This window comes from Meleagris gallopavo, chromosome 2 (assembly GCF_905368555.1).
Source record: "Meleagris gallopavo chromosome 2, MGAL_WU_HG_1.1, whole genome shotgun sequence".
Taxonomy (NCBI): Eukaryota; Metazoa; Chordata; class Aves; order Galliformes; family Phasianidae; genus Meleagris; species Meleagris gallopavo.
This window is the reverse complement of record NC_139405.1, coordinates 105,694,111-105,708,714: the sequence shown is the minus strand read 5'-3', so window position 1 is coordinate 105,708,714 and position 14,604 is coordinate 105,694,111. Positions and strand designations below refer to the sequence as shown.

General features: G+C 40.2%; 1 protein-coding gene across 5 annotated transcripts in view; it reads right to left on the bottom strand.

Annotated features, from left to right (window-relative positions):
- Window positions 1-14,604, bottom strand: part of MSRA (methionine sulfoxide reductase A) — a 263,186-nt gene that overhangs the window by 142,265 nt on the left and 106,317 nt on the right. For all 5 annotated transcript variants that reach the window (XM_085218307.1, XM_085218306.1, XM_085218310.1 and 2 more), the window contains one exon: window positions 131-250. In XM_085218307.1, the coding sequence (XP_085074433.1) occupies window positions 131-250 (120 nt within the window). The remainder of the gene's footprint in view (window positions 1-130; window positions 251-14,604) is intronic.

The following is a 14,604-nucleotide window of genomic DNA, read 5'->3' as shown; positions in this document are numbered from 1 at the left end:
ATGTCCCTCAACACAACGTCCAAACATTTCTTGAACACCTCCAGGGTCGGTGACTCCACCACCTTCCTGGGCAGCCCATTCCAGCACCTGACCATCTCACAATCCTTAAAAATCAAAGAGACAAGCTTACCTGAACAGACTTCTTTGTAGGTAGGATTTGGAGTATAACCTCCTGCATAACCCACGTGAGTGGAATAGACTCCTTTCTGTCTCCAAAACTTCCTCTCAGCTCCCCAGAAGCAGCCCATACCTGAATATTGGATGAAGTACATAACAGTATGTCAAAATCTGCTCAGTGCTGAATCATTCATTTGCACATTCATTGATATAGCTCATATAGCCAGTATGTGATGGCCAAGCACTTTCCAAGACTACATGTGGAGTAATTACACTGATAAATCCATTCTGCATCAGTGCACAACGCAAACATAGGTTTATTTTATAATGCTTCTGAATGAATGTTAACACATTACAGAGTACAAATCCTGTAAGGGTTCAAAGGCTCAAACAAGGAGAATTTTCATGCAAACAAAAATTACTTAAAATGCAATCGCACTGTTTGTACAGCACCATTTTTACTCCAGTTGATTAGCAAGCTGTCAAAACACAATAATTTGTATTAATGGCAAACAGTTATTTAATTTTCTGTTTTCAGGCATATGCAGTCTTTAAAGATGGCAAAAATAATGGATTAAATTATACGCTATACAGGAGGAAAAATGCTTTGATTTAACAAGTTATGCATACACATATTTCATGTTCTGACAAAATTTCAAAATTCATTCACCCACACGGCCAGTTATCAAAAGGCCATTGTCAACAGGTGTAAATTAGCAAAAGTCTCCAGGTAACAGGAATCAAGCATATGGTGTGAAAGCCAAGGGGAAGGAACAAACAAGCCTAACATTCACAATTCTCTGATGGCTTAAATAGTTCAGAGATGTTAGCTACGATTTGAAGGACTTTATGAAGCTGAAACATGTCGTGTACACTCTAGTAACTCAGGTTGGATATTAGGAAGAATTTCCTCACAGAAAGAGCAGTGATGCAGTGGCACAGCTGCCCAAGGAGCTGGTGGAGGATGTTTCAGGGTGGATGGGAGGTGTTCCAGAACCTTGGGAATGCAGCACTGAGGGATTTAGTGGGCATGGTGGGGTGGACTGGGGCTGAGTTTGGGGTTCTCAGAGGTCTTCTCCAATCTTATTGATTGTATGATTCTAGGATTATTTAACTCATCCCTGATTATGGGTAATGTGCTTTCTCTTTCAATGATAACATATGTTCTAAAACATAAAAGCTAGTAAAAAATCAGCTAACCACTGATTACACTTAAAAATCAATGACCCATTATGAGTTTCCTATTGATAACAATACAGATACGACAGGTTGAGAAATTACAGAAATATTCCTTTAAAGTTCAACTAGAACAATTATGATCACTCACAAAGGCAAATTCTTTCTTTGAAACCCAGAGATTAGCTTCAGACGTACTTTGACCAACTCCTATGGTAACAAACAAAAATACAGAAGTGATGACTCAGAATGTTTCAGTTGCTCAAGTGAGTCACACCAATTGGGAGCCTAGCCTGCTCCTGGAGACCTGGGACAGAGACAGGCATCTCCTGAGTACCATTCAGTTCAAAGAGATAGAAAGTTACCCATCTAATTGCATTTTCCATGGACTACAGAGACAGCTATAGCTATTAAATTTGGGTTCTTCAGCTAGGGTTGTTAGAGTTAGGGTGGTATGGTTAGGTCATGGTTGGACTCGATGATCTTTAAGGTCTTTTTCAACCTGAGTAATTCGATGATTAAACTAGGCTGGTGAGAAAGTATTGAAGGATCAATCTTGAATCTGTCTCCAGATTTTGCAGAAAGAACATTTGAGAATTCTTACTGCCTGCAGTTCTTTATTCCCCACATCCAATGCTAGAGTTGTACATAGCTCTTGACTCTTTCTTCATATTGCTTTATCCACGAGGGCATTTTAGAAGTGCTCAGAAGTAGACTGATGCTACAGTCTACACAGATGGACATTCCTATGTTCACTACACGTGCTTCCTAAGAGGAGGATGAGGTTGCCTGGACCCTAGGCAGGTGGAGTGCCAAATATCTCCTCAGTTTTCAGTGGACACGAGATGCCCCTGGTGGAATTGATGGGATCACACTGGAGGTTTACAGGTCACTAGTCAATGGATAAAGAGTACAAAACATCAGTGAGAAAAAGCCTAACACAGAATTAGAGGACTGAATTCTGCCCAAGTTTCTCTGACTGACAGTTCTGCCTGAGAGCTATATAAAGCAAGTAAATGGCTGATAAGGTCCACTGTCCTGAGGAAAAAAAAAAAAATCATTATTAAAGAAGAAAAGGATTCACTGTATCTTATGACTTTTCTCTGTGTCATAAAAACCCAGAGCCACTCTTCTTTCCCATGACCAGTAGACCAAACCCCATCAGTTTCAGTGACCTAATGCAGACCTAGCCCATAAAAACCTTGAAATCATAGAAATATCTGGATTGGAAAAGACCTTCAATATCACAGAATCATAGAATGGCCTCGATTAAAAAGGACAATAATGATCATCTAGTTTCAAACCCCCCTGCTACAGGCAGGACTTCCAATCACGAGCCTGGCTTTGAATGCTTCCAGGGATAGGGCATCCACAAGATCATCAAGTCCAGCCTGAACATGCATAACTGTTGCTGAAATCTCTAAAATGTAGTACTACATGACACCATTCTCACAAGAGACTTGTACACACATTATCTTATTGAGACAGCCTGGACGTGTCATCTTTGCTTTGTGGAGAAGAAAACGTTTTGGGGCATTCATGAAATCAGAAATTCTGTACTTTTCTTTTTTGGCATCCGAGACATATTTTTGATTTTATAGGGATGATTCCTTGATTATTTTTTTGAGTAATTCATTCCACTGCAGACATAGTATCTATTATGGACATGTTCCTCAGAAGACTGGAGAGACTGCCTCACCATGACAACCTAATTATGGATCTGTACTCTAAGTACCTGGGACAGCATCCAATATTCAGGTTTGAATTCAAACATGGGCCCAACTTCAAATACAAAGTAGAAATGTTCATTACTTTCCTATTTCAAGATGTCTGGAACTAATGATAATTAACCATAATGTTTGGTGACTCTCCTTGATCAATAGTTATTGTTTAGGGTTCTCTCACCAATTGTCCTCACCCACTTGAACTAATTACCTATATCTTCATAATGGTTTCTTTCACTATTATTTGTTCTCTGCAACCAGTTTATATATGAAATCATCGTGTTCCCCATCCTCTCAGAAACAGACATTCTATTCTTTTGGTGAATGATTCTCATGACTTCTCAAGTACACTGACACCTTGTGCAAACAATAAATCCTCACATCCACGAGAACAGATAAAATTGAAGTCATTGTCACAAGAAAAAACCTGCTAGTAAAAGGACATAATTTACAACAATATAACACTCAATTGCTTTCCGTGGAATAAATACATCCAGCAGCTGATGTTTGTTATTCTGCTTAAGTAGGGCCATGTTCTACAGAGAAATTGTCACAAGGAGAGGGATATTAAGAATAAAACCCCCTTCAGTGCTCTTCTTCAGAACACTGATGGTCTGAAGCCACATTCAGACTACTAAAATTGGGAAATAATCTCAGTTAAAGACGTCATGTATTCCTGTAGTACAAATAACAGAATCACAGAATTGCAGAATGGTTGGGTTGGAAAGGACCTTCCAACAGTTGGACTAGATGATCTTACAGGTCGTTTCCAACCTTGTGATTCTATGATTCTATAACCTCAAGGATCATCAAGCTCCAATCCCCCCGCCACAGGCAGGGCCACCAACCTCCACATTTCATACCAGACCAGGCTGCCCAGGGCCCCATCCAACCTGGCCTTGAACACCTCCAGGGATGGACGGGGCATCCACAGCCTCTCTGGGCAGCTGTTCCAGCACCTCACCACTCTCTCTGAAAAGAACTTCCCCCTGACATCCAACCTAAATCTTCCCTCTTTCAACTTAAAACCATTACAAAGAAGTTTACTTCCTCTAATTTCTGCTATTCCAGTAAAAAATTGAAGATGTTCCAAAAAATTAGATAAAACTCAGAGGGAAAAAACAGTAAAAAGCAGCAGAGAAAAGAACATAAAAGAGAAATAAGCCACTCATACTATAACGTGAAACCAGCAAAGATAAATTTGATTTTAAACTATTCATTAAATATTTTGCATAATCCTCAGTACTGGTTAAGTGAGCGCAGCTTTAGTGTTAGATAGCAAGCGGCACTGCTAAGGGGAAAAAAAAGAAGGGAAATACTGGGGAACATGCTCTTATGCCCAAAAAAACCGCATAATTTGAATATAATGGGGATGGCAGGAGAGTATTTAAGCATTGAAGATATTTGTCACTTTTTAATTGCTAATTTGTAAAACAAAAAGTATTCTTTAAGTGATGGGTTTTGACTGACTCTTAATTGGAATTTCAAAAGGCATTTTAAGATTTTATGCTTTTGAACTTCAAAAACAAACAGATTCAAATGGCAGTCTTTAAAGGTTCATTCATCCCTCTAAATAATATTAATCACACAATTCGGGAATAAATGCTAATACTGCTATTCCTTTCTAGCATTCACATCCTTCTTCTCAGAGCATTCCCTTTATATACATATATAAATACACAATATATATATATCTCTCCTCTGAAGAACTCTTTTTGTATACAGCTCAGTGAAGGAACACGTGTTTCCATAGGCAACCCAGCCATTAGCACATTTGTTAGAAAAAGTTTGTATAAGCTGAAGTATCCTTATAAAATAATGAAAGCAAAATATTGCTCTGATAAGAGAGATAAGCTTCCCATTATTAAAGATAATCTGTAACAATTTTGAAATATTCACAGAGCTAAACTGAGCAAAATGGAACTGCAGGTGTTTACTTTCTGGTGAGATTAATCGCTATACAGATGACGTTAATGTATTGACAAATGTCTCCATTGACTGTAACAGGAGTTCATACATTCAGAGATTAATTCATTTGACTAAAGAGAGACATCCAGGGTCACAGGTAGTGACCCATCCCTACAGACAGCCAAGGACAGGCTGGATCTTGAGCACCTGGGGGGCTCTGAGCACCTGACAAAGCTGTAGGTGCCCCTGCTCATTGCAGAAAGTGGGACCAGATGGCCTTTAAAGGTCCCTTCCAACTCAAGCAGTTCTATAATTCCGTGATTGTTTGATTTGAGATGCCTTAGGATATGCATGACATCTATCTGCTCAAGGCTGACAAACATGGCACGGGACTTGAGCGAGATACACGCCCTTCATGGAAGGCCAGGTAGAAGGCCATACCAGATACAACTATTTGTATATTTAAGGAGAGAGAAATAAGCCTGTATCTTGAATGTAGACATTATAAAAACATGAACATTTTTAATCTAGTTGAATCAAACCATACAAAATAAGTTGTGGTTGGAAGCTGTCCGTTTCTTTTTGGTGGCTAAAAAAAGTACCTACCACGAGCAGCTCGGTTGCAGAAGTCTGTGTGTGGGTCTGTAATTAAGCCACATAAAACCTAAGCAAAATGACTAATTACAGCTATTCCAGATCTATTCTGGTAATCATGTACTTAGCTTTCAGTACTATTAGATTCTTTATTTCCTGTATTGCATGCAACAGCCATTGCACAGAAAATAAATAAATAAATAAATAAAATAAAAACAGATTGGAAAACTTGTTTAAAATCATGCAACGTTCAAGATGTGCTCCCCTTTCACACGAGAAATTGGAAGATCCTACACAGGGAACCTTTTTTCACCCTCATTCTGCTCCCCTTCCCCGGTGTTTCTCCCTATCACATCTTTGAATAGCACTCCATTTCCATGCACGTTCCCTGATACAAATTCCTATTCATGATTCCATGATGTAAAGTGGGCACAGGCGGTACATTTGCATCAGAAGGGCATTCCTGATCCAAATTAAAACCTAATAAGACTCACCCATGCTGTACTAATTAAAGTCTATTAAGTTGTGAGCCCTGTAGATGTTAACAGAGACTGAAGCTTCAGGGACTCTCAGGTTTCCATTTAGAGGAACTCACAATGGTTGTATTGTTTATCAAGTCTGGCTGATTTTCCTATTTTCTCTACAACACATATGCATCCATGGCATTTTTATTCCATCCTTTCTTTATTCCTGTGTCCTTTACCTTTGTGTCCCTCTTCTCTGGGCACTCAGTGCTTGCACAGCCTGACTTCAGCTGACAGCCCATGACCTTTGGTTGCTGCCAGCTTTACCTACTGGCATTATCTCTTCCTACCCTCCCAGCAGCCCAATCGGACATCCAAAGAAGACACTTTTTGTCTAATTCTGAGAAACAAATGCATTATTTCCATGACATGCCAAGGTTTTTTTGGCCCACAGCCTGCAAGCTCTCCACCCACACTCTGAGCAGCAGATTAAGAAGCTGTTTCAACGTCAGGCTGACAGCAGTGCTTCACTGCAGAAGGTGAATGGAAAGAATAGGGATCCTGCTCCTCCTTCTGTTTGAAGGATTTTAGAAAGTATGCTTCTGCTAATAGGGATAAATTTCATATTTTTACGTACCCTCAGAAAAATAAAACGTGCTGCTGTGATGAGGGAACAAAGAGCAGCGTGCCCTGGAAACTTCTCCCCTAAGCCCAGCTCACCATAGGGAGGAGGACAGAGAGACCTGAGAGCAGCATTTCAGTACCTGAAGTGGGGCTGTAGGAAAGATGGGGACTGACACTTCAATGGGATCTGTTGGGTTAGGACAAGAGAAAATGGCTTTAAACTAAAATAGGGGAGATTTAGACTGGATGTAAGGAAAAAGTTTTTTACAATAAGGGCAGTGAGGCACTGGCACAGGTTGCACAGAGATGAGGTGGGTGCCCCGTCCCTGCAGACAGCCAAGGTCAGGCTGGATGGGCATTGAGCACTGATGGAGCTGTGGGTGTCCCTGTTGAGTGCAGGCAGTGGGACCAGATGACCTATAACAGTCCCTTCCAACTCAAACTCTGTGATTCTATCTACCCAAAGCTCAGGAGCACACCGAGCAGGAGTGCAGCCTGTGCCAGCATACGCTCTGAAGCCCTAGAAGCAGCGATGCTGCCAGCTGCTCAAACCCAGCCAAGAGGAGCTGGGGCACAGGCTGCTCCTCTCCACGGAGGCAGCAGAGGACAGCCAGCCGCACATCCTGCCACTCGTCCCACTGCTCGCCGGGAGCTGATGGCACAGCTGCCAAAGCCCTTGGCCAGTCTAGAATTTGGCCCGAAGTCTGAACACGATTTATTTAGTTACCTCTATAAAATCTGGAGAAGCCTAGCAAATGCTCAGCTGCTTTGAACTGATTTTTTTTTTTTTTTCCCACCCGGTTGGAAGGAATAAATTGAACCTCAGCAAGCCTGAGAGTGTCAGGACAAGGTGGAATGGTTTCAAACTAAAAGAGGTGATTTACATTAAATATTAGGAAGAAATCCTTTACTCAGAGGGTAGTGATGCCCTGGCACTGCTGCCCAGAGCTGCGGGTTCCGCATCCCTGGAGGTGTCCAAGGCCATGGATGGGTGCTGGGCAGCCTGAGCTGGTCCCTTACAACCCAACCATTGTATGATTCTATCAGTCAAGTCATATATCTATATAATAATGTGTATTACATAGATTTCTGCCAAGTTCAAACAGTGTTTGATCAGCCTTTTCTCTTAAAAAATTGTGCAGTATGGTTGGTACGGCTTTGTGGTTGAAGTCCATTAAAGTGCTGATATTTTTAAGCCTTGTGCCAGACAGATATTTGATTATGCTGTGTGCACCTCAGCTGTGGGGACCACTCATTCTTTGTACTTCTCAGATTGCAGTAGGTACTTTGGCTTCACGTTGAAGGGCCAGAAGAACACTTGTACCCAATCCAGAGCCTACACACAGTTCTTGTACCCATGGTTAAAACACTTTGGCTTGGATTTATACAACTCTTGGATTTATACAACTCTGTAAGCTAAGTTTTAGTCATGGAATTATAAAGGTTGGAAAAGACCCGTACGATGACCAAGTCTAACCACTGACACATCCCCACCATGCCCACTGACCGTATCCTCATTGCCACATCTCCACATTGATAACCTCCAGTGACACTGTCCCTACCGCCTCCCTGGGCAGCCTGTTTTTCTGTTTGTTCTACACAGGGAAATATTCCAGTTTCTTTGGCTTCACTGTGGTTGAAGATACAGACCCAACAGGAGCACGGGATCTCACAATCACATGTAAAAGGAGTGAATACATCTTTATCAAACACATTTACGTTGCTTGTGTACTTACACAACAGCTTATAAGGGCCAGAAAAGGTAAAGTGATCAAAGTTGCATCCCCATAAGCACCAAGATCAAAAGGCAGCATGAATTACCTGAAAGTCTTTGCTGTGAAATTTTTCAAATTCCTGTTGAGAATCTGGAAAGAATTTCAGATTCAGACTGAAATGTAATGTCATCTTTTACATAACGCTGTAATATGTAGGGCGCTTTGGTGAGCCATCTGGATGCATATAGGATTAATGTTATCAGTCAGGACTTGAAATAAAATTGTATCATTGATGTCTTTAGGAGTTTAACGTGCATGCAGCAACCACGGAATATTTGAGCAATCAAAAATATCTCAGACCACTGGAAAACAATCAACTAAGAAATGGTTGTGAGGAATATTAAAAAAAAAAAAAAAAAAAAAAGCCTGAAATGGAGAACAAGCTCAGCTGAAAGAAATAAAATTCCTGATGACAGATGGCATTAAGCGGATGATCTTCCTAGATAAGCGTTGGCTCTAATGCTACAACAGGGTTGATAAATATGTTGAACAACTTGCCTGGGGCAAGTCAAACAAAGCCCTCGGCAAGAAATTTAAAATGCAGTTTGCCTAACAGAGCAACTAAAGAGGAATTTCTTGGCTCACCATTTTGCCAAGATGTGTTCTGTTCACACTGCATGAATTCCCAGAGAAACTGTTGGGTTTGCTTCATTTTCCATAGGAAAAGCAGAAGCCTCATGTTCATTCAAATTACCAAATGGCCGGGCAATTCAGTGCTGCCAGTATGGTGGCTGCTGACATTCAAAGAGCGTGTGGGCGTGTGTGTGTATGTATGTGTGTTTGTATAAAACCTGCACAACACATTATTGTAAGAGGAAAAGGAGAACATCATAATAGAAAGGGAGTATTTTACTGTCAACAGAAAAACTGCCATGTTCTCAGTAAGAAAAATATGCGTAACGTGTGGTACGACTTTAGAAAGGCCCTATAAGGCAACAGCACTCCAACTGGGAAAAGGGCGAGATAGAGAGACAGAAAACGGTTCTCAAAATGTATTTATGCAACCCATCATAAAAGCACATTACAAGTAAGAAATAATATAAAATCAACAAGATTTTAAGAAATTTGAAGCCAATATCAAGGATAGTAATAGGACATAAACCATGGCTACCATGAACTTCACAATTACAGCAGGAGAGGTTTCAGATATTCCTATTCAAATGCAGTTTTGATCTTAACCAGCAGAGAGCAGGGAAATACACATCTCAGTGCTCTAAAATACTCTCAAAGATGGCCTTATTCACTGCCTTAGTATTCTTTCCCCATGCGATAAACTGGAATAGTTAAACCAAGTTGCTCTCTGGTGAGTCCAGATAGTAAGAAAATTCCATCATCACAATCCTCTGCTGGAAAACTTTTTCTAATTTCCAGAAACTGGAAGATACGGACCACTCATAAACATTTATATACTCATCCAAAAGGTTGGCATCACAAGCTGGGAAGGGAATATGTGAAAGCAGCACTGGCCAAACTTCCTGACCTTTGAGAGAACCTTTCAGGAAGCTCATCTCAGGTCTAAATAATCAGAACTAGCAGTGTAAATTGCTTCTAAAGGTGAATAGGATGAGAAGTAGATCTTGAGAGAGTGAAGAAATAGAAGCACTTCAGTGGCTCTGCCCTTTTCTGCATTGCTGGACTACCAGCCGTGTTCCTTGTGGCTGTTTTGCAACTGTTTGTTGTGCATCAATCACGCTCAGCATTCCCTTAGTTCTTAATTAGGAGAGAAAGGTTAAAAGGAGTTGGAAGATGTGCAGGATTCATCTGCACAAAAATACACATACAATTCATAGGCTTTACCTCCCAGCTCCCAAAAGGGCACAGTGTGGGAATGTGCCATAGGAGGAAGCCTGGCAGCAGCCATTTGGATCTGGGGAACCATACTTCCTCTCTCCTCTAGAAAGCAAATACTTAAATACTAATTCTCATGCATTTAGCTCCTTTCATCAAAAGACATCAAAGCATTTTGCACACAATAATTAAGCCTCGCATGAACCATAATTTATGAATTATTACTTTAAGTACTCTCCAACTGAGGTATGAGGGGTCCCAAAGCAAAGCAAAGAATCCCTTTTGGAAAAATACCAAAGGATCCCAACTAACAGGTCTTTGTTTCAAATAATTCTTTTTCATGTTATGACTGCTGGTTGATAGAAACACTACTTGATAAACGGATGTTTTTTCTACCTTTTTCTTGTCTTATTTCTGTTGATTTATATTCCTCTGAAAAGCTTGTTGTAGATAAAATATAGCAACTTTCATCTAATCCGTCGTTCAGTGGTAGAATATACCTGAAACATAACAACATGGAAAATAAGACAAAATGAAGAGCTGCCTCCAAAAGTACAGAAAATGTCTCTGAGCATTATGATAGCTTTAACAAATCGAGCCAAGTGGTGATCTTGGTATTTGCTAGGCTGAGGTTGCCAAGATTAGGCATGGGGCAAAAGAATAATAATTAAATAATAGAAGATGCATCAAAAAAAACAGTTCAGTGTCTCACTCTTGAAGACTTCCATCGTATGAAAAGCTATCTTGTTCCTTGATTGATTTTCATTCATGAAATGGAACCATTTCTGTTTTCTTGGTTCTGTATTGGACATTGATTCCATTCTATTTAGATGTGCAGATCTGGCAAAAATGGGATGAGAAGAAAGTTTCACGAATGCAAGCTCAAGTTCAGACCACAAAAGACCTTCTCTCCAAGGCTCATTTCTACCATTCGTGCCATTGCTTCTTTCAACACAAATGCAGAACAAGCCAGCAACCTCTCCAAAAGCTTTCTGACAGAGCCATTCCATAAACATGAAGGAGCACTGTCACAAATCGTAGAGCTCAGGCACTGGAAACTAAACCAGTAAATATGTGTTTCTTCAATGCTCTTTAATGGGGATTTGGGAATACAAATGAGTGACGGCTCATGGATGGGAACAACTGGGCATCACTTTCACTCAAAACGAATCACACATAAAGCAATATTGCACAAAAATGTGTAAGATCTGCAGAAAAGACGTGCTATTCACAGAGTAACAGCAGGCAGTCCTAAATGCAAAGTATCTAAATTAGCATTGCAATTCTTCCAGATCTAACTGATTAAAGGGAAGTCCTACAAAGTATTGTAGGGACCCATTGTTTCTTGGCCACAAAGGTGATACCTGAAGGAATTTGTGATAGGTAAAAAGAATAACAGGGTTTATGGCCAAAATTCTGACTGTATTGACTATTCACTCTTTTAAATGTCTCTCACAAAATAAATCAGTCTCAATACAAGCATATTAATACAAGCATCTAGTATTAAATGTAGAGGTTGGTGGCCCTGCCTGTGGCAGGGGGTTGGAGATTCATGATACCTGAGGTCCCTTCCAACCAAAGCCATTCAGTCATTCTGTGAAATGTAATGTATATGCATCATAAGCTATTTGCATATCTCTGATGTGCCCAAAAATGGAACAAAATCTTCATCTGAATTAAAGAAAAGAATATCCAAGGATAGAGTTAATAAGTGATGCCAGCTTGTGCACAGATGAATTCAGTCTAACTACTTTTCTATCTACTTTGAAGAAGGGAGTAGTTTATTAATATATTACCTTTCAAAAGTCTGTTAGGGACTAAAGGAACCCCCGGCACAATAATATGTGAAAGAGATTGAGGTAGAGCTACATGGTCCTATCATCAACTTGATTATTTGCTTCATTGCAAAGCATCACATCTTTAGTTCAGCCATTGATTTGAGGCTTTCAAATCATTTTGTGATCTTCCTTTGCTCTATGCATTCCAGCACTTCGCACTGGAGATTCATTTTAGATCATCCTCGGTCATTTGACACACTTTAGTGCTCTGCTACTCAAGTAGAACTCAGTGTACACATAAAATAAGAGATGTCATCAGGGCTGCATAATCCATTTGATTCTCTTGAAACTGTATCTTTCATATAAACTCATCTCTGCAATAATAGAGAAGTCTTAGCCTTGTCTTGTGAAAATCTCTGTAATCTCCCAGCAACCTTAGGGAGTTTGAAATACAGAGGCAAAACAAAATATATTCTGCTATAATAAAAGCAAAGCACAACAAACACCTTGTTACGGGCTAAATAAGAATCACTTTCAGAGCTATAATGCAGAAAATAATAACTTGTTTACAAAGTCTGTTCACTGCAAGGAATAGAAATCTTGATGTTTCTTTCCCTCTTTGATAACTATTGCTAAGTTAAATTAACTGCCACAGACACATTCAAAAAAAGCCATGTCATATTACTTATTTTATCTATATCCCTAGACTTTAAATAACAACAGAAAGCTGTAGGCACCCTGACAATTATTTAAACTTACAATCTGTAATTGCTCAGGAGTAAAAAAATAATTACATCCAAATAACAAGCCAGTTCAACAAACAGCCCTTTATTCCTCCTTTCTCCAACTTCATAGAAACATGCCCTTAACCCTTTTCCAGTGGAAGCCCAAACTAATAAATGTCATCTGAGTGTACCTAAAAGATCATCAAAATTAATCTATTTTGGACCACAGCTGTCCTTAATGGTAATACAGAATTTCCAGGAGGTATTTTCTCGTCTCTTAGAGGCCAATAAAATTTTGGTGTGTTCTCACTTGCAAAAGAGAATACTTCTTTCCTATACATCCCACAACAATTACTCAAAAAAATACCAGAGAAGATTGTTATAGCAAAACTAATTTATATCCAGAGGAACAGACAGAGGCCAAATAGATATGTGGTTAGTCATTTATCATTTACGCACTATTTGACATGCACTCATTGCCAAAAAACATGGTGTGCTATTGTTGAAAATAAAGTAACTATCAAAGATACTGAGGCAGTGTCTACACTGCACTGATGGCTTGGGAAAGGAATTGTCATCAGGAAGAATGAACCTTTGACCTCTTCTTGGCCTAACTCAAAAGAGAGAGGATTAAGGTTGGATATAAGAAAGTTTTTTTACAATAACAGGGGTGAGGCACTGACACAGGTTGCACAGAGAGGCATTGGTGCCCTGTCCCTGCAGACAGCCAAGGTCAGGCTGGATGGGCTCTGAGCACTGATGGAGCTGTGGGTGTCCCTGTTCAGTGCAGGGAGTGGGGCCAGATGATCCATAATGGTCCCTTCCAACTCAAACCATTCTATGATACACTGTTTGTTAAAGAGGCACCAAGATAGCTGCCAGCAGCCAACCAAGGTGGAGGTATCCATCTTTATCATGAAGTGGGACACGGCCATTTTAGAGCAACTCTATGAATAAGCGAAGACAGGTTTACTTTTGTGTGCAGTAGAATTTTGCTATTTCTTCACAGGTTTCAAATCAAGTATTAAAAAAAAAAAAAGCCAGTTTGCAATGAAATGTGCATCACCTATGACTTAAGTGGTACATGATGGACAAGCCTGAGATGCAACAGCACAAACACTGAAGCAGAAGTCGATGAGCTCATACAAATCAGAGATCTCTGCACAAACTCATGCTGGATAAGTGCAGCTACCCAGCCAGGCTTGGATAACTTGGTACCAGAGCACAGGCACGGACAGCATCCAGGTCCATGCCAAGCCAGACATGCACCCAGAAGGAGCTACTGCCTATTTCACAGCACCCATTGTGCAATCAGTCATTTTGCCTCCTCTGGGGAAAACCAGGAAAAACTATATTTTCTGGGTTTTTCTTGTTTCTCTTGGTATACAACTTCAGAGTACTGAGGTTGTGAGGTTACTAGAATGAATCTCATTTAAGAAAAGTTCAAAACATTACTAGCAGAAAAGAACCATGTGCATCCATTTGTTCTCATCACAAATATTTCTCAACAGGGAGCTAATGACAGCTGTGGACTGCATCTGCATGGTTTTCAACACTGTTTTCAACGATGACTCCTGTACTTTCCAAATAGCAAACAGGTTCTCACCATGAGACTCCTTACAGACTTAATTAATTAATAATGGAAAGATAGATGATGTGATATGATAGGTAATATTGTACACATGATGTACGTGACCTGTGGCATACAGTGCATGATATACCAGAGATTCATCTCACCCCAGTCTGTTTCCAGCAGTGGACAACTACAAGAACTCAGGGAGGATAAGGAAAGGATGAATGCACACAACAGTCACCATTACCAGCACTGCTGTCCTGGTCTCTGACATTTGCAGGATTTCCTGTGCTTCCTGTGGTTCCAATGCCTCTTGTTGGATTCATCTTCCAAACTATTTCCCCTGGGTTCACTTCAA